Source organism: Drosophila albomicans, chromosome X, assembly GCF_009650485.2.
Source record: "Drosophila albomicans strain 15112-1751.03 chromosome X, ASM965048v2, whole genome shotgun sequence".
Taxonomy (NCBI): Eukaryota; Metazoa; Arthropoda; class Insecta; order Diptera; family Drosophilidae; genus Drosophila; species Drosophila albomicans.
This window is the reverse complement of record NC_047627.2, coordinates 8,411,725-8,431,124: the sequence shown is the minus strand read 5'-3', so window position 1 is coordinate 8,431,124 and position 19,400 is coordinate 8,411,725. Positions and strand designations below refer to the sequence as shown.

Genomic DNA, 19,400 nt, shown 5'->3' with positions numbered 1-19,400 from the left:
GAGTTTTAAAAGCAAAACAATGCGGAATTAAATTTAAAATGTATATTAAATACCGCAATATAATATAAATACTAAATATCTACCAAACTCTATATTTGGTACATTGATATAGTACAAAATACATTTTGTAATGCAACATTTGTGGTTTTATAAATTTTCAGTTGCATTTTATTGTTGCATCAGATTGAAGTTCCATTTCGATTAAATTATAGTGTCAAGAAAGTTATTCTCTTTCTTAATACTCTACTTTCTGTTCGCTGATCCTTGCCATTTACTTCAAATAATGATTAATAACAGAATTAATACAAACTGTGCATTTCTTTGAAGTTTAACAAGACTACACGCCAAGTACAAAGTACTTACAACATTTAATAAGATACATGCATTAATATATTATTTAGAATAACAATTCCTAAATATACAAATATATCTCAGCAATTTGTTGCATTCCTTTTATAATTTATAAATAACTATTGCATATGCTTACTTCTATCTAAGCAGGCATAACATTTTCTTACTTAAATTAACATTATATACACAATTAACTATACAACACTTAAGCAACTACCAAAAAGGTATTAACAATGCAGCCATGTCTCAAAGAGACCCGGAATAACAAGTTCATGGAATATGATGCGACGCGACTGCACCACAGCCAAGGTGTAAAGAGCGCCCGGAGCCTGCAGCAGTGGCAGACGCATGGCCAGCAGTTGCAACACCTCAGCCTCCGTTTGAAAGTCCACAAATGGCACAAAGCCTTGGACCCCGCGATAGATGAAGACGCGCACCCGACAACAGCCCTCGACAAAGGCGAGCAACGTCTCGTCGAGCACACGTAGCGCAGTCAGCTGACGTGCCTGCGGATTGGCGGCCAGCGATTGAAAGAGTGTGCCATTGGCATGATGCAGCTGAATGTGAGCAGCCGGCGCAGTGGATGGGGCCACAGATGGCGCATCGGGCGCAACAATAGTGAGGCGAGCGTAGAGCAGTTTGCCACGATGTGCTGGCCCAACATGCAAGCGTATCGTTTCCACTGGATGCCAATGCTGCTGCTGCTGGTGCGGCGCAGCCAAACTCTTGGTGTACACAATGCTCGCCTCAGCAAGCGGTTGCTGCTGCTGCTGATCCAGCAACTGTTGCTGCAACTGACGCAACCGCTCAATGACCGCATGCAAACGTAACGTGTCGTCGTCCTCTTGGGAATTCTCCCAATTGCCATCCGCGTAGGCCAATTGCAGGATATCGTGCACCGCCTGCTCCATTTGCAACAACAGCTGCCGCGCCTCCTCATCCTCGACTGTTGCATTATCGAGTCGTCTCTGCAGCGTGCGCAGCTCCTCTAGCACTGGCCAAATCAATAGGCAACTGCGTGCGGCCAGGACACGCGCTGGATTATTGGGCAATGGCAACGTATCCGTAGCAAGCGTGGCAAACATTGTTGAACGCGTGCGCGAACGCTGCAATTGACGCATCAACCAGAGGAAATCCTCCACCAAATGCTCATCGTCATACAGATCACTCTCGGGTATGCTCAACTGTGTAATATTCACCTCGGTCTGCAAGCGAAAGCTCAGCTGCTCTAGCAAACGTTCGCGCAACGCTTCATACTGTTCTGCGTCAAAAGATGTCTCGGACTGCGAACGCAACTGCGATTCTATGCTGGGTCGATGCAAGTACTTGATGGCCTGCTGATAGCTGGGCACACGTCGCTGCTTCAGCAATTGCTTTGCCTCGTGCTGCTGCTGGACATGCGCCAGTGTCTGCTCCGGCAAACCGAGCGGCTCAATCTCTGGCAGCGCGTCGCCGGCTGTGCGCCAACTCTGTAAATTCTGCAGACTGCTGCAATTCCAGCTGCGCTCCGCATGCTCATCGCTCAACTCGTAGCTGGTCATGAAACTAAACTGCTCATCGGCGGTTGCATTGCGCAGCTGCAGCACCGTCACCTCATCGATGGGCCCGCTCTCAAAGGCGCCCGCTTGCTGAAAGTGCGTGCCATTCCAGCGATAGATGCGCGTCCAGCAGCCCAGCTCATTCAACAGCAAATAATTGGATCTCATCAGCGGTGATTTAACAGCAAACACGCGTCGCAAATCCGCCTGCTCCTCGGACTGATGCAGCTCAAAGCTATGACGCAGCTGCTTCACCACATACGGCAGCCGCAACATGCCAAAGAGTTTGGCCAATCGCTGGCACAGCTCTCGCTGACGTTGTGCCATTGCTGTTGCCTGTCGTCGGTAGACAGCGTGCGCCGCCTGCTCGGCTGCTTGTGGCTGCTTCACGCGCAGCCAGTAAACACTCCAGTTGCCGCTGATCACTTGCATTTGCCGACCCTGGGCCCACAGACTCTTTTCATGCCACGCGCCATAGTCGAAGCCATTGATGAGGAATTGTGTGCGGACTTCCGGCGCATGCAGTAGCTCAAAGTAGAGCGGCGTCTGCAGCTGAAGTTGTTCCTCGTGCAACGTGGCCACATCGCTCAAATTGTAGTTGACATCGCCATTGATGGACGCGTGGGCGATCAAGGAGTCCAGCACAATTAGAGACGGCAGCACCAGCGGCGTCTGCACGAGTTGCACATATGGCGCATTCACCTGAAAGGGAATTAAGGACATTAGTTGGCCGATAAAATCAATGTGATAATAAAGACACTTTGCTATGGACAACTTGCAATCGTTACAATAATCTAGTTTACATTTAAAACTACTATTCCTCAATACATAAGCTTAGCACCCACCAGCAAGGTGTTATCGTACTCCTCGGATAGATTGCGTCCATTCACCAATCCCTGTGGCAGCAGCACGTGTCCGTCATTCAAGTGCAGCTCCTGCAACATCAGCTGTGGAAAGCTGAGCTCTTGCACCGTATGCAGCGTGACTACACGCGACAAATTCAAATGATTCAACTGCTCCACGTGCAGTGAATTGTTATCTAGAGCGCCCGCTGCAAATCGAACACTAGCTGCAAGCAAAAAGTGGAACGTTAGACTTAAGTCATGACAACCCTAAGCTCAACATTACATTCCGTTTGCCAATCGCGATCCACGCGAATTGTGTCGTGCAGCCATTCGGTGACATTGCAGCCATTGAGCAGCTCGCCTTGGAGTATCAGTTGATCTGCCAGCAGCTGCTGCATCTCCACTGGCGCCTCAAAGCGCACTGGCGAGTGCAGTGTAACCACGTTGCGCTCGTCCAGCATTATGAGTTGCTCCAGCAGCTGCTTGAGCTTTAAGCCATTCAGCTCGTTGATGTATGCGCCTTGCTGTATGCAAACGCGTCCCGTAAACACTTTGCTGCCCTCCACCTGCAGCTGCTCCGCGCGTTTGTCCAGCACATCGTCAAAGAATTCCGTCAACGTCTCGTGATTGCGATCTCCCAAATGGCCCAACACTGTGAGATCTTGCAGCTGCAGCTGTTGTGGCAAGTGGACGAGGCCGCGTTGCAAAAACACTTGCATCTCGGGCAGCCACATCAAACGCTGCTCCAGCTGCTCAGCTGGCCGACCATTTAATTCCTTCTCCAGCTGCAAGTGTAGCACATGCAATTCTCCATCGATCAAATGCACATCGCCAGCAAAGATCAGTGGTTGTTGCTTAGTGGCAAAACGTTCAAAGGGCACACCATTGAGTGCCACCAATCGTAGTTCATCTTGCACCGTGACATGACCGGCAAAGTGTTTGGTGCCCACAATTTGTAGCTCCTGGTCGGAGCGAAACACAATGTCCTCGAGCAGTTCGGGCAACAGACGCTGATTGTAACTGCCCTGCAGCAACAGATCGCTGGCAAAGATCGGCGACTGTTGGAAGCGCCAGCGTGTGCGCAACTCATTCGGCTGATCCAACCAGACAACCTCACGCTGCAGCTGCTCCAGCTGGCGGCCGTTGAGTGTCTCCATCACTTGCACAGCACCGCTGACCGCAATGTGTTGCACCTGAAGCTGACCCTGCAGTATGAGCAGCGGCAACACATCAGACTGTTGTAGAAAACCCAACAGATGCTCCGCCTGCAAGCCTTGCAACTTGGCTGCCTGCACACCATTCGGCAGTATTAGATCCTGAACTTGGACGTGATCTGCCTGACGTGCTGCGGACAGCAGCTCATCAAGAGCTTTGCCATTAAGACGCGCCACACCTTCCACATTCCCGGTCACGTCCAGTTGCTCCGCTTGCAGTTGCTCAAATGTTGCCGTGTCCAGATGCATTGGTTCGTGCAATGTTTGGTAGCCAGAGATCGGTTGCTCGTTGAGATTGCGTGTCACGCGCAGCTGCGGCAACTCCAACTCCTGCTCAAAACGTAGATGCGTACTGGGCGCCAACAATGTGTCGTTCACCAGCAGCGCTTGCGCAAGCAGCTGCTGCAGTTGCACGCCATCGAAGCTACCATTCAAGTGCAACTGATTGAAGTACACATAACCCTCCAATTGCTGCAAATGCTGCAGCAACTGTGGCGTATGCTTGGTCACAAATTGCTCGATGGGAATTCCGCTCAGTTGGCCGTCCAACACATGAGTATCGACTGGCAGCACGAGTTGCTGCACATGCTTCTGGCCCGGTATGATCAGCTCTTCATTGGCATCGTTGGGTCGCTGTGCCAAGTCACCCAGCAATGCATCATAGTCCTTGCCATCAAACTGTCCCTGCACAATCAGTGGTCCGTGCACAATTAGCTGAGCAAAGTGACAGGCAGCCTGAATGTTTTGCGATTCCAGCAGCGTGGGATTCGCCGGCGCCTGCTGCTCCAATTGGCGACCTTGAGCGCTGCCTCGCACTCGCAATTCCTCGGACACCTCGAGCTGTGTAAATGTGACCCAACCGGGCCAGTCCTGAGCATCGCTGAGCGTAATGGCATCCAAAGGATTTCGGCCATTTATGCTGCCCGCCGTGTCCACATCATTGACAGCTACCGAAAATCAATAAAATCGTAGTTAATTAAACCGATTAAAAGTGGAATTGCAAACGTATTACTTAGCGTTTGGGTAAAGTGCTTGGGAGCACGCACAATGCTGGTTGAGCTGCTCTGCGACCAGAGATAGTCACCGGGAAAGCTCAGCTCGTTGAGCGCACTCAAATGCAACGAGTCCTCAAAGACGACAGCCTGGGAAATGAAAATGCAATTGAGAAAGTAAGGAAATATAGCAAATATTACTAGGTTACCTCTACAAGGTTAATTATTTAAGAAGGAAGTTAGGAATTTACTGGTAAAAATTATAAACTGCATTTGGCAAGTTAAACATTTGAGAATCGCTAAGAAGGGATTCGATAGTAATCACGGTTAACGGCCTAGTATCGTATGTAAACACAAATGTATTGTAAATGCAAAAAGATATTCACTGAAATCAGTGCTCGACGATAATTAAAGGCTCAAGTTATACAAACTATATGCAGCTTCTTACTGATTTAGTAGTTGAACAATAAATTAATCATGATCTGTATTGACCCAACTGAGATGTGAATTCGAGGCGCTCAAACAGATAAACAGACGGACGTTGAACAAGAACTTAATGATAATGCAGACTGGAACTTACACCTTGCACCTGCAGCTGGGAGAGCTGCAATGGTTTCGTACGCCACACAAGTTGTCGGAGTAATTCCTCCCAGTTAACGCCATTGATAGTGTCGAATATCAAATCCCCAGACAGTTGCAATTGCTGTCGTGTGCTTGAGGGCAGCGATTCGAGTGTCTCTTGTTCATTGACTTGCGGCTGCAACAACTGCAATTGCTGCACATTGATCGTACCGTTGAACTGCAGTGTGGCATTCTGTATGTAGAATGGCACATGGTTCACTCTATCGATGAGCACCTCTTCCTCCACTTCGACCACATCAAAGTCCAGCTGCTCATAGTCGTAGCTAAAAAGCTGCGTTTGACGCCTGCTGCGTTTACCACGTTCACTTGCCGCCGCATCCAATAGCCGCAGTTGCTGCAGCAGCTCTAGGAGATCGACGCCGGCATCTGCTGTTGTCCAGGGCACATTGTTCACGTAGAGTGCGTCGATTTGGGCGCCCTCGTTGATCAGCAGCGAGGTGTCCAACAGCTCCGCCAACGATTCCGCCTCGTCGTGCAGCAACTGCTCCGCCAGCTGCAGCACCGAGTCCTGCTCCTCCACCCAGCTGCGCATAAACTGCTCAATCTCCTGCAAATCCTGCAACTCCGAGTTGCGCGGAAGCAGCTCTGTGTGCAGTCGAAAGTGTCCCGATGGCGCCGCCAGCCGCGGCACCAGCAAAAGCGGCGCATCGCTGCCCTGTTGACGCTGCAGTGCAGCGCCTGCCAAACCCTTCTCGCGCAACTCGTCCAGCATGCAGGCGGCACCGTAGCGCGTCTCGGCGCCCAGCTCACAGGGTGGCGGCAGGCTGGCCTCGAACACCTCGCCATTCCACACCAGCACCTCCAGCTGCAGCAGCGAATGCGTATCGAAGTGCACACGATGCTGCACTATGAGCAGCAGATCATCGCGATAACTGCGCACGGGAACCGGCAGGAATAACTCAACGATGCCAAAGTTCTGGCCCAGCACCGTCTTGGGCAGCAGTTGACCCTGCACATAGGCAAGGATTTGTGGCTGCTGGCCGCCTAGCGCCAAATAACTGCGTCCGCCCATTTGAAAGGCAGCAATGTCCATGATTTGTGGCGCCTCCAGCCGTTGACGCAATTTCAGCTGCAGACCTTGCTCCGCATTGTGCGCGTAAATTAAAGCTTTGTTAGTCTGACCCACGGCTAGCAACAGCTCCAGTCCAGTGTCGAGCACAGCGAGCGCTGTTATCGCCTGCTCCAATTGCAAGCGTTGCGCAATCCAAAACTCCAGACGTTGCACATCGTGAGCATAAATGCTTATCGTGCGATTGCCTGAGACCACAAGCAAGTGCTCGCGATTATCCAGCACAAATGACAGCAGTCTGGACACCGTTTGACCCAATGGCCACGTCCAGAATTGCTGCAATCCGGTTTCGGGTTCTAGGCGATACCACAACAGTTGTTGTTGGGTCGCCAAGAGCAACAGACTCTCCGCCTGCTGGATGCTGATCAGCGCATCAATGGGCGACGGCACTGAGAGTGTTTGAAACACTTCGAAGCTATGGAAGCCCAGATTGGTTTGCTGCTCTTGTTGCTGCAATACGATCAAGTCCTCAGGACGTTGTCCCACTAAGTAGATGGTGCCATTGTGCTGCAACTGCAGCCAGTTTGTCACATTTTCGCCCAGCCCGAACTGCAGATCCTCCACGATGCGACTGAGCAGCAGCATTTCACGTGAACGTCGCTTGGATAGCTGCAGTTGTTGCAGCTGTGCCAAATCAATGTCCAGCGGTGCCGCATCCACTACATTTGCCTGTTCATCATCGCTACTGCCGCCCAACTGCTCGTCGTGTGTGCTGCCCACAGCTTGGCCGCTTTGCAATTGCGCAGCCGCTGCAGCCTTCTTCTGGAAATGTGCGTCCAATTCACGGACTGTCTCGCTTTGTCCTTGTTGTGCCACCGCCTGCGTGATCTCGCTACGCAACGCTTGAGCCGCCGACACTGTTGTGGCATTCACAATCACTTTGCTGGGAACGGTATCACCGACTCTGGCTCCGTGTCCCTTTTGCGTCCAGGCAGGCTGCACTATAACACCCTGCTGTGATTCATTTAAGGATCTGTCTTATGTTCAGTACCTTACAAACTTACCTGTTGCTCCTCTTCGCCCGCTTCGAAGGCTTCATTCAGTTCACCACGTAGCTTAGCGATCTCTGCTCGCTGCGCTGCCGTGATGGATGCACTTGATCCCCTCGCTCCTATTGCTCCACTTGCTGAACAAAGCAGCAGCAGGCACAGAATCAATTTCATATTTATTTTTTAGAAATACATTTAATTCATCACAAATTTAATTAATCACAAATTGAAACGAGCAACACGTGAACACAATTTTTGCACATTTAACGAATTAACCGTTGCTTTTCATTTTCGGTTTGGCAGCGTTGCCAGCTCGCTGCGGAAACAAACATCTGGCAGCACTCGCTATACTAATTAATACAAATCTAAAATTGTTTCTATTATTTCTATACAAATCAATTTAATTTGATTCGCTTATTAATTAATTATTAATAAATTCATTTGTATATATTCAAAGTCAAGCCCGGGTAGCGCCTAAAAAACCGCAATGATTTCTTGTTGCTATTCAAAAAAGAGCCTAGCTTAGACACGAACCTTTGAACGAAAAACAACAAAAAGACACCTGGCTGTACTAAATATTATATCGCTAGCAGACAACCGTCTTTTTTTTAGTGCAGTTTGGGTTTGAAACTACGCTAAATGATCGGCAGTTTGTAAACGACTAGTTTGAATTTAAATTTAATTTTGAAGATTGTTCATTTCAAAATATTTTTTTGTTAATTTCATTAAATAATAAATCTATACACTCAAAGTATATTTTGGTTTGTTGCCAAGTGTAAAATGAAATTAATAATGTCTATAGACATACATATGTATGTATATACACATTTGTTGGTTTACCCCCTTATCAGGCGATTTATGGAATACAAAATTCGTATTCAAAAATCTTGACGCCATTTTTTAATGATTTGCCGCAGATTCTACGAAGCTATAAACATTTCGAGTTCGGGTCGAATGATTCTGAGCAAGATTGAGCCACATGTTGTCCATGGCAATTTAGCATCGACATGCAATGATCAAAGGGGTTGGCAGGGAGACGGGGGAGCTAAGGGACTCATGTGTTTGCTGCTATCAGCTACGCACATCTTCTCACTCACACAAACACACGCAAACAGAGAACGTGAGCGCGTGAGAGTTTTGCAGCAAAGGTAAAAACGTAGCCGGTTGCGCACACACATGCATTCATTTGCTCTCTTGTTGCGCTCTCACGCTCTCTTTGCGCACTAAGTGCGCTCTCAGGCAACAAGTTGGGCAAAAACGGAGCAGTTCGTTCGCTCGCAATGTTAGTTCTTCAACGGAATTCAGCGTTTTTTGACGTTCGTGTTCGTGTTCTTGTTGCACGCACACACATTCATAGAAGAGCAGTGCGCGCAGAGAGCAGCAGCAAACTCAACCACCAAGAAGCAAGCAAGCAGGCCACAAAAATTCAATTCTTTTCGATTATTTTCTTTTTGTATGTGTGTGTGTGTGTTAAGTTAAAGAAAAGTTAGTTAACGAAACTTATGCAAAAAAAAAATAAAATAAAAAAAACATAAACGTGTACATAAAGATAGTTGTTGTTGTTGCTTCATCGACCTTTGGCGAACTTATCGTCGTAACAGCAATAAAAGCAACAACAGCTAAAAATAATTAAACAGCGCATGTTTTACTTACTCTGCGGTGTGTAACTGTGTGTGTGTGCAAGTGTATGTGCCTGTGTGTGTGTGGTCTTTGCATCGGTTCAAGCTGAAAGCCCAGCACATTAATTGCCACAGCGGCGTCTAATTGTCAACAGTTGAACAACTTGTTGTCGTCGTTGCCGCCGCCGTCGTCGTTGTGTTTTTGTTCGACATATTAAAGTGTTTGGGCTACAAAAGCATTTTCGAAGCGCTTCGAATTTTTTTTTTGTTTTTTTTTCCGCTCGCATTTTTGCATTTCGCGTGTGAGTTTCAGTTTCGCATTGCCCATTGTCCGTTTCCTGCCGCCTTCGCCGCCAGACGGCTAGACACACACACACACACGCATACGCAGAGGCCTGAGCTTCGAATGACGTCGACTTTGACAGACGACACTTGCTTATCCGTTCGGTCGTCGCTCCTTTTAACAGCTCTCCATCTCGCTCGCACGCGTGCTTGCGCCGTCGCGCTGTCTCCGTCTTTGTCTCGACTTTCGCGTGTGCAATATTATCGCAATAACAACAACACATAAATCTGCTTATTTTGCATAAGTGCAGCAACGGCAAGAGAACAACAACAACATCATCTACAACACAAACAACAACGTAGACAAGGCGTCAGCAACAGGTGAGTGCCGTGTTTTAAGGATTTCGTCAGCATTGCAGCTAAGAAAAAGGTCATATGCAAATTGTTGTTGTCTAGCAAAGCTCAAGTGGAAATCGTAGTCTCAGTAAAGTGAAGCTTCGCTTTGACCTTCTTAGAATGGGCCTTCTACAAAATTCACTATGAATGAGAATTACTACTACTAGTACTACAAGGATTACAAATTTGAAATGCTTATTCAAATTTCATAGAATTTGTTATCAACTATTTAAGAAACTTAACTGCATAAAATAATATGAGACATATTCGGAATAATGCTGAATATATAATTTATATACTTTGATGAACATTTTTGATTAATGAAAACATATCAGATTGAAATAACGGGTTTGCTTTAGAAATACTATGTAAAAAGAGACATATTTTAGAAAACCAAATAAGAATAACATGAATAAAATCCGATTAGAACTCACAATAAGTCTTTAAGCAGACAAATTTTAAATAAAGATTCTCTGAAAAAGTCTCCAAGATATTTAAAAAAAATAAATACGAATGAAAATAAAATCAGAATAGAACCATTAAAATCGTTATTTTTATGTTAGGTTTATATATTTTTTTAATCTCTTTTTGTAGCATACCGCAAGAAATAATTAAAATCTGTTTCAAAATTACTATCTCTGTGAAATAATCTGAATAACAAAATAGTCTACGAAAAATTAATGCTTAATGTGGACAAGAATTAAGAACTACGAATTTTGCACAAGCTATATACATTAATCTAATATATGTCTAGGCATTAAATCAAATTAAATTTGAACACTAGCTGGATGTGAGTTAATTTACTTAATTACTGACAATAAGATATTATATACTAAAGATGTTATGAGAAACCACGTTATACTGTACGTAATTCAACTTAAAAAGTGTAAGCTCAAGTAGGATCAGAAGTATTTAATACAAATTGAAAGCCGAGTGAAATTTTAATTCATTTTAAACATGACAAGATTACAGACTAGTTGCTGATAACTGAAAAAACAAAAAAAACGTTTGTTTGAATGAATGAAATGCTATCAAATTTTCATTATCAATTCCATTTCGAATCGTCAAGGTTGGCTATAATATCTAATATTTACGACAGATGCGGATTAGGTACACATATAGACAGCTTACGAATCGAGTGAATAAGCTTCAGCAGGTGATCTTTTTGGATTTGTTTGTAAAGATTTTTGAAAACTTATCTTTAAAACTGAAATTATTGCGAGAAGTATCTTACGGCAATGAAGTGTATATCAAAAAAGACGAAAAAAACGAAAACACACATGAAGCAAAAATAATGAAATTGAGTTATTATCTGATATAAACACAACGTCCGAGCTATCCAGCGATAGTGAGTTGCATAATTGAGACGTTCGTAGAGGTAGCACTATAGTATATAGTATATTTATGTATACATAGAGTTGGAGCATTTAAACGGAAAGCTGACCGCAATAAACACACGCTAGCAAAGGTGACTCAGGTGCGAAAGAGAAGAGCGTGCGTGCGTTAGAGAGAGAGAGAGGGGGAGAAGCAGAGCGAGGGTAAAGGGGGAGAGTGCGAGGCCATTTATGTGGTGCAAAAAAATAAAGAGTGGTGCGTATTTTTGAGAAATGAACAAGTTTTCCAATTGCTAACTAAACAAACTCGATTCCCAATCAAAGTCGTTCCATTTGGGAGCGCGTTGCCGTCGCATCAGATTTTCTAGACCCCAAAATACAGCAAATAGTTTTCTGAGTTGTTTGTTTATTGAATTAACATTTATGTGCGGTCTCGATGCTGGCTGGCGTAAACGATCGCGGAGGCCGGGCAAACATTAAAGCGAAAAATAAGTTTATTCGAGACGTTCTCCCGCCCCTCTTGTCACCCCAAACAACCATATGGAGAAGCATCTTTACGGGGCACAATCCAATTGATGTTTGCACTCGCATTCGGACAATGTCCAATTTATGTGTAGCACCAAGCGATGAGGCTAAATTTAGCTTCCAGCTGCGGCTCTTGCTTATTTCCAATCTCAGCTCAGTCCGCTTCAATCTAAGTATCTGAGTCTGAGTATCTCTATGCATCTGTATCTCTATCTCTATCTCTATCTATATCTGTTTCTGTAGCTATGTGTAACTGTATCTATTTGTAGTTGTGTCGCTCTACTCAACGTTAAAGTGCTCGGTCGGACGATTGGTCGGCCACATTATCTGATCCAAGTGCACTAAAGCCACGAAATTGTTTAACTAACACCAATAGACCTTGCGTGTGTGTGTGTGTGTGTGTGCGAGAATTCCAAGAAAACCTTGCGTGAGCAATACTCAAATATAAATGCCATTAAATCTTGGGAAGCAATTTCAAAAATTTTAATACTCTTACAATAATGGATCTTGTGTTTTTTTTCCCCTTCCTTTCAAAAAACGGTTGACTCATCATCTCTGTCGACAATTCTGAAGAAGCTTCCTAACAGAGTGGATCTTAGACTCTGACAATTTAGATTTAATTGAGATTTTTTGCTTACAAATAAGAAATGTTCCAATTTAATTCTTCAATAACTGGGTTAGTTATGATTTCAATAATTAACGAATAGATTTGTGTTCAAAAAATGTTGAAAGTTGAACTTAAACAAATATTTTAATTTTCGTATTTAAATAGAAAAAAGAGTATATGAAAGTTGAGAAATATAAATGATTATTTTAGATTGCAATCTTAGTTCTTATAAGTAGTTAATGCAACAACAAAAGCGCTTTATTCAGAATAAACTGAAATTAAATTATATATGCAGTAATATTAAAAATTTTAAAATAAAGGTTTTGTTTAGGGATTTGCTTGCAACCCTGATTACAGTGCAGCCCTAGCACATTTTATTTGCAAATGTTGCGTACTGATTATTTGTAGCCCTGCTTGCAATGCAGCCCTGTTCATAACGCAGCCCTGAAAGATCGAGAGGAAATAGAAGATTGGTTTGTTTAAGGATTTGGTATAGTAATTGTTTGCAGCTCTTTAAGATCAAGTGTAGAATAAAACGAATATAAAATAGTTTTAATTAAACGATTTTGTATACTAACAATTTGCTGTCGTTAAGGAGCACTCAAGTATAGAGTATGGGGAATGCAATGCCAACGAATTACAACTCAAATTATTACAATTTCCCATGGGCCACGCGCCAGAGAAATTATCCACTCAGAATATGAATCAAATTGAAATCGTTTCACATTCGCTTTTCTCCCCCATTTGATCTTCCAGCATCCCCCATGAACACGAGGTGAATTCTGTGCGTGTGTGTGTGTGTGGGCGTGTGCGAGTCTGTGTGGAGTTCCCCCAAATAAAATCGTGTGGCAGTGTAATAAGCGCTCAACAAAATGCTGCAGCACACGATGACGAAGCGTAAAACGCTAATCATGGCCTGCTTTGGCATTGTGCTGGGCCTCTGCATTGGCACCGTCCTCAAGAACTACAGTGCTCTGGAGATTGTGAAGCGCTGCAACATGCGGCCATCGAATCTGAAGACACCCAACGAAATCATTGGCCTCAACGATGACGACACCATACAGAACTCACAGCGCAATTTGGTCTTTGTGGGCGTGATGACCGCCAAGAATTTCATCGAGGGACGCGCTCGAGCTGTCTACGATACGTGGGGCAAAGAGGTGCCCGGCCGAATTGCGTTCTTCAGCTCGGAGGGCAGCTACTCGGATGAGCTGCCGGTGGTGGGTCTAAAGAATGTCGACGATCGTTATCCGCCACAAAAGAAATCGTTTATGATGCTCTACTATATGTATGAGCATTATATTGATCGCTTCGAGTGGTTCATACGTGCCGATGATGATGTCTACATGGAACCCGATAAATTAGAGCGTTTCCTCCGCTCCATTGACAGCTCAAAGCCTCAGTTTATCGGGCAGGCTGGTAAAGGTAATAGCGAGGAGTTCGGTCTGCTCTCGCTGGAGTTCGATGAGAACTTTTGCATGGGCGGACCGGGTGTCATACTGAGCAGCGAGACGCTGCGTCGTGTGGCGCCGCATATACCGACGTGTCTCAAGAATCTTTATAGCACTCATGAGGATGTCGAGGTGGGACGTTGTGTGCAAAAGTTTGCCGGCATTCCCTGCACGTGGAACTACGAGGTGTGTATTTAAAAATCTCAGCTATCTCGATTGATTATAATCCATTTTACCACCTTGCAGATGCAATACATTTTGCGGCACAATTCGAGCGGTCGCAATGCTTACACGGGCAAGTTGAAGCGCAAGGAGATCCACAATGCCATCACACTGCATCCCATTAAGCAGGCGCCGCTCATGTATCGCCTGCACTCGTATATTCAAGGTCTGAAAGCCGAAGAGCTGCGTCAGGAGTCGCTGCTGCTCCATCGCGACATCAAGCGAATGGCCAAGTATCTCGATGTGCCCGACGAGAGCACCTACATGCTGCCCAGCATCTCGCCAGCAGCGGTGCCGGAGACCGACAATGGCAAAAGGCACTTTGAGGATCACAATATCTTGGGTAAGTTGATGTCAACAAAATTCTATTAATCACAACTTTAATACAAACAATAGAATTTAGAATTTTTAACCTGCGCATAGCAATTTGATTTGAGAATGTTAATTTAGTGAAGAATGCATATTTTAATTCACATGAATTGCACTTATATAATTTCTGTATTTATCCTCACTTCTCAAAATAATCATATTATTAAAAATCAGGGGCAAATACAGTTAACCACATTTATTTTTCTGATATTCTATTAAGATAGTATTAAAAGTATGTTGAAAACTATTTTCTTTAAAGTGCATTTAACTGATTCTTTATTATATTCTTCAAATATACAGTTTTAACTATTGATAACTACTGCATTAACAATTAACAACTAAAAAACATGAAATTCATTAACAATTTTCGGAGTGTAGTATATTTAAATACCAAAAAGTATATATCGTCGATATGCGCACTGTTGCCATTTCCCGTGCTATCGCTTATCGTTAACTTTTTCCACTTTTGAATCGTTTTAATCGAACACAAAACAAAAATTTCCCATCAAACCTAAAGACGAAAGACATTCAAAGAGGTGCGAAAGTGTGTTCCTTTTGCTGATGCTTGCAGAGCGTGTCGCCATGGCCCAGACATGCGGCATATGCCATCAGATGTGGCAGCAGATTCTGTTCCATGACCCCGCTAAACAGTTGCGACTGCGGACCGCGGGCAAAGACGGCGACATCCTCGCCAGAATGCACGCCCTTGGCATGAATGTAGCTGGGCGTTAAAGAGGCTAATAAAAAGCAGAGATTAACTTGACTTCACAAAATATAGATAATTGACTCACTTCTGCTCAGATGCGGTGCGGGATTCTCCCGTTTTCCCGCCTTGTTCAGGCTCTGCCACTTGCCAATGGCATAGTTCAGGGTGCTATAAGGCACACCATCCAGATCCCGTTGACTCTGATCCACGCCCAGAATGGATGTGCCACGACTGGCATAACCCGCCATGCTCAGCGTATGCGAGTGATCGGCGGTGACCACGACGAGTGTGTCCTGCACATTGGTCAGACGCAAAGCCGTCTCGATGGCTGCATCGAACTCGAGCATCTCGTCGAGCGCGTAACCAGCACGCGTCTCATGATGCCCATGATCGATGCGACCACCCTCGATGAACACAAAGAAACCATTCGTCGCCTGCTGGGCAGCCAAATGTTCGATGGCCGCCGCCGTCATGTCACAGAGACGTGGCTGCTCCTGTGATGCAGCCAAATTGTACGCCATGTGACTGTCACTGAAGATGCCCAGCAAACGACCCGCTTCCGGATCGATGCTACAGTTGCGTAGCTCCGCGAGAGTGCGTGCAAAGCAACCCTGCGGATTGGCATCGTGCCACTGCTGCAACAGATCACGTCCATCTGTTCGCTCGCTGGCAAATTTGCCCAGTCCGCCACCTAATATGACATCCAGATGGCGACCAGGCGCATCTTCTATGAGCTGCCGTCCAATGTCCAGCTCCTGAGTGCGTTTCTTGACATGCGCATACGCGGCAGCTGGACTGGCATCCGTTAGACGTGTGGTCGTCACAATCCCGGTGGCTTTGCCCGCCCGTTGTGCCCACTGCACAATGGACTCGACGCTAGCGCCCTGAGCACTTTGCCCAATGCTTCCGCAATTGGTTTTCACGCCCGTCAAGCAGGCGGTGGCTGCACACGCCGAGTCCGCCGTCTGGCTGTCGGTGCAATACGTTTTGCTCAGTCCCGTGTACGGGAATTGCTCCACGGCCAGTTGACTCTCCTCGCCACTGTGACCCGCCTGCTGGCCCTTCAGGATGCGAGCCGCTGTCATTGTCGTTATGGACATACCGTCGCCCATTAGCATGATGATGTTCTTGGCCATGCGGGTGTCACCATTGCCGTTGGCTAACTGAATCCGTTCCAGACGCGTCGCCAGTTGCTGTTGCGCCTGGTTGAGCCAATAGCTGGCAGTGCGCTCATCCTCAATGGGCTCCGCCTGTCGCTTGATGTTGCCAAGCACACGAGACTCAACGAGCAGCGGAAGTAGAATGACCAGCAGCAGCAGCAAGTAGTTTGTGGAGCACATGCTTCCCACGATGATTATTATGGGGAAGAGCTAAATTGACAATGGAAATCAAACGAGAAATGCTCTCGACATTTTCAGCTGAAACTCAAAATGCGCCTGCTTTGGCAATTCATTTATTAAATACAATATAGAATATATGATCTAATATATTGATTTACAAATTATTGATTATCATTAAACTTAAGTATTTTGAGCTGATCTGCATGGCGGGTTTTTCTTGTTTACTTACCAATTGAGAATTATGTGACCCCTTAAGAGCAGATTTAAAACAATGTTTGGAAAGGGGGAATATATCTTTATTATTTATTTCTTTGTTTTTAATTACCACTTTTCAAATATTAAATGTAATTAGAATTTACATTTTCAGTTTTGTACTCAAAATTTTCTGAATTTTTCCGTTGATCCTTTCATTACCTCTTTTATGTCACATTGCACTTCATAGAATCGAAATCGAATTGTTGCCAATCTTGTGTTATCATTTTTGTATTTGCAGGCATCAGTCCGGAGCTCAACAAATTTGTGCCAGCCAGCACAGCAGATCTGCTGGACTGGTCCTTCATAGCACGCAGTCTGTACTCGGCAGGCTCAGCGAATCCCAAGCAGAAAATCGAATCGGCAATGCGCGAAGGTCTCGAGGATGTCATCACCGAGGTGATGGAAAATATCAATTATTATTCACGGCAACGTGGACGTGTTATCGAATTCCGTGAACTTCTCTATGGCTACCATCGATTGGATGCGTTGCATGGCCAGGATCTGATACTTGATCTGTTGCTGATCTATAAGAAATATCGGGGCAAGAAGATGACCGTTCCGGTGCGTCGTCATCTCTACGTGCAACGCGCATTCACGGGCATCTTTGTCAAGGAGCAGGACGAGGATTTCTACAATGTGACGCTGCAGCAAAGTGAGTAGTTGTCTCTGTAATTTATTTAATTTTATTTCAACTACGTGCAAATATTATCAGCAAGAATCCAGTTGATATTAGTCATTCGAAATTGTATTTCAAAATAGCAGAAATAAAATACAAAATTGCAACACAAAAAAGTATGAAATTAATTATATAAAAGCTAAATATAATTCTGAATTCAAATTAAAATTTAAAAATAGCTAACAAAATACAAATAAATGAATTGTAGTCAATTAAAAAGCAAAACTTAATATCCAAAACATTTACCAAGTTAACATTTTGAGAATCACTGTGAAAAGGCTTCATTAGTAAAGGATAATATTAAAAATTGCATCCTCATGATATGAGTCTGAGGATTGGCCTAATGTGTTGATATGGTAACATATTTCTTGTATTATTATTATTAAAACAATTAATATAAATAATATAAATTTACTAGCGCTGGCTCCTTTGGTCTTTGGCTATAGATGGATTGCAGTGGTTTAATTACTTAATAAATATAAAAAGCATTAAAAAGAGAATATTAAGAGTGAATCATAAAGAAATTTAGTGACTATAGATTGTGATCATTTCTAATTTTCTGCTTCCTTCAATAGGTCTCCTGGGCAGCCTGTGGCAGAATGGCGTGGCCCGCTTGAGCAGCCACTTTACCATGGCCAGCAACCTGTTGTCGCCGTTGCCGGATAAGATTGTCTTTGTGCTGCCAATCGCCGGCCGTCTGGCGACATTTGATCGTTTCCTGCAGACGTATGAGCGCGTGTGCATCGATGCCTTGCAGCATTGTGATCTGCTTGTGGTGATCTTTGGCCAGCCACAGGAGTTGACTGCCCATCTGCAGCTGCTGGCCGATCTGCGATCGCGACACATTTACAACCAGATCAATTATATACAGCGCAGCGAACAATTCTCGCGTGGCGTTGCCCTAGACATTGCGGCCCGCTCCTCCTACATACAGCAGCAGGACATTATACTGTTCATCGACGTGGACATGGTGTTCAATGTGGTCACGTTGCAACGTGTTCGCCTGCATACGCAGCGTGGCCGACAGGTGTATCTGCCCATTGTGTTCAGCCAGTATGATGGCAAACGTCGCAATGTGGAGCGAACAGAGAGCAGCGAAACGACGCCACCCATTGATGATGAGAGCGGTTACTTTAGACAGTTTGGCTTTGGCATTTGTGCCATTTACAAGTCCGACATACTCGACGAGGACATCAATGGCTTCGACAAGGACATCACCGGTTGGGGTCTCGAGGATGTCAAGTTTCTCGAGAAGATTGTGCGCGTGGGAACTCGGCAACGTGGCTTCCTCGTCAACACAGCCGAGGTGCCGCTCGATTATAACGAGGCTGCCGAACAGTGGCGACGTCTGACCGTATTTCGTGCCCCTGATCCGACGCTGGTGCACATCTATCACGACATCAGCTGTGACGTGCAATTGGATGCGCCGCAATATAACATGTGCCTGGGCACCAAGGCCAACTCGTTGGGCAGCACGCGGCTGATGGAGCAGCTGTTCTTTAACAATCCGCAGAACGTTGAATTCATTACCGACTTCAATCGCCGTAAGCAAACCAGATGAGATCGCGTCCTCCGCATCCTCCTCCTCCAAATACTGGCAATGTTCCACTATATAGTATTATGTTAAATGTTTCCTATTAGTGTGCATGTTATTGTATGTGTGTGTGTGTGCGTGTGAGTGAGTGAGTGAATCTATTGCCAGCAAAGAAAAAAGAAAAACGATAAAGAAAATGCCAAATAAATGTAAAGTAAATGCTAAGCTATAGAACTATGTACTATATATATGATACTTACTAGCTGGTGTGTGTTAACCGGCATTGTCCGTATTTTCGTAGTCATCAAATTGTTGTACATTATCCACATTTATCAGAAGAGAAGCTTACAAATTTAGGTCTCAAATGCTACTCGATAAGTATAGAATCTTAAGCATAAAATAAAGCTCATTTTAATTAATCGTTCTATCAATGAATGTAATCGA

At 45.0% G+C, this 19,400-nt stretch overlaps 3 protein-coding genes across 7 annotated transcripts; 1 reads left to right on the top strand and 2 right to left on the bottom strand.

Annotated features, from left to right (window-relative positions):
• Window positions 1-27: 27 nt before the first annotated feature.
• Window positions 28-7,903, bottom strand: LOC117571688 (uncharacterized). 2 transcript variants are annotated; one of them, XM_034253963.2, is made up of 6 exons: window positions 7,656-7,903; window positions 5,521-7,605; window positions 4,961-5,090; window positions 3,018-4,895; window positions 2,735-2,958; window positions 28-2,591 (listed from the first exon to the last, which is right to left on the bottom strand). In XM_034253963.2, exons 1-6 carry the CDS (start codon window positions 7,812-7,814, stop codon window positions 579-581), a joined length of 6,489 nt encoding a protein of 2,162 aa, XP_034109854.1. In that variant the 5' UTR covers window positions 7,815-7,903; the 3' UTR covers window positions 28-578. The 2 variants fall into 2 exon arrangements, with proteins under 2 accessions (XP_034109854.1, XP_051858989.1); XM_052003029.1 differs by having other exon boundaries at window positions 5,521-7,602.
• Window positions 7,904-8,939: 1,036 nt separating this feature from the next.
• On the top strand, window positions 8,940-19,396 carry LOC117563322 (chondroitin sulfate synthase 1). Of its 4 annotated transcripts, none has more exons than XM_034241614.2 (6): window positions 8,940-9,093; window positions 9,727-9,922; window positions 13,160-14,040; window positions 14,101-14,419; window positions 16,985-17,398; window positions 17,998-19,396. In XM_034241614.2, the coding sequence occupies exons 3-6, from the start codon at window positions 13,276-13,278 to the stop codon at window positions 18,981-18,983; spliced, it is 2,484 nt and encodes an 827-aa protein (XP_034097505.1). In that variant the 5' UTR covers window positions 8,940-9,093; window positions 9,727-9,922; window positions 13,160-13,275; the 3' UTR covers window positions 18,984-19,396. The 4 variants fall into 4 exon arrangements, with proteins under 4 accessions (XP_034097505.1, XP_034097497.1, XP_034097480.1 ...); XM_034241606.2 differs by having other exon boundaries at window positions 8,940-9,125; XM_034241589.2 differs by lacking the exon at window positions 8,940-9,093 and adding an exon at window positions 9,141-9,299.
• LOC117564712 (alkaline phosphatase, tissue-nonspecific isozyme) lies at window positions 14,756-16,571 on the bottom strand. Its single transcript, XM_034243596.2, has 2 exons — window positions 15,237-16,571; window positions 14,756-15,182 (listed from the first exon to the last, which is right to left on the bottom strand). The coding sequence occupies exons 1-2, from the start codon at window positions 16,489-16,491 to the stop codon at window positions 14,974-14,976; spliced, it is 1,464 nt and encodes a 487-aa protein (XP_034099487.1). The 5' UTR covers window positions 16,492-16,571; the 3' UTR covers window positions 14,756-14,973.
• Window positions 19,397-19,400: the final 4 nt, after the last annotated feature.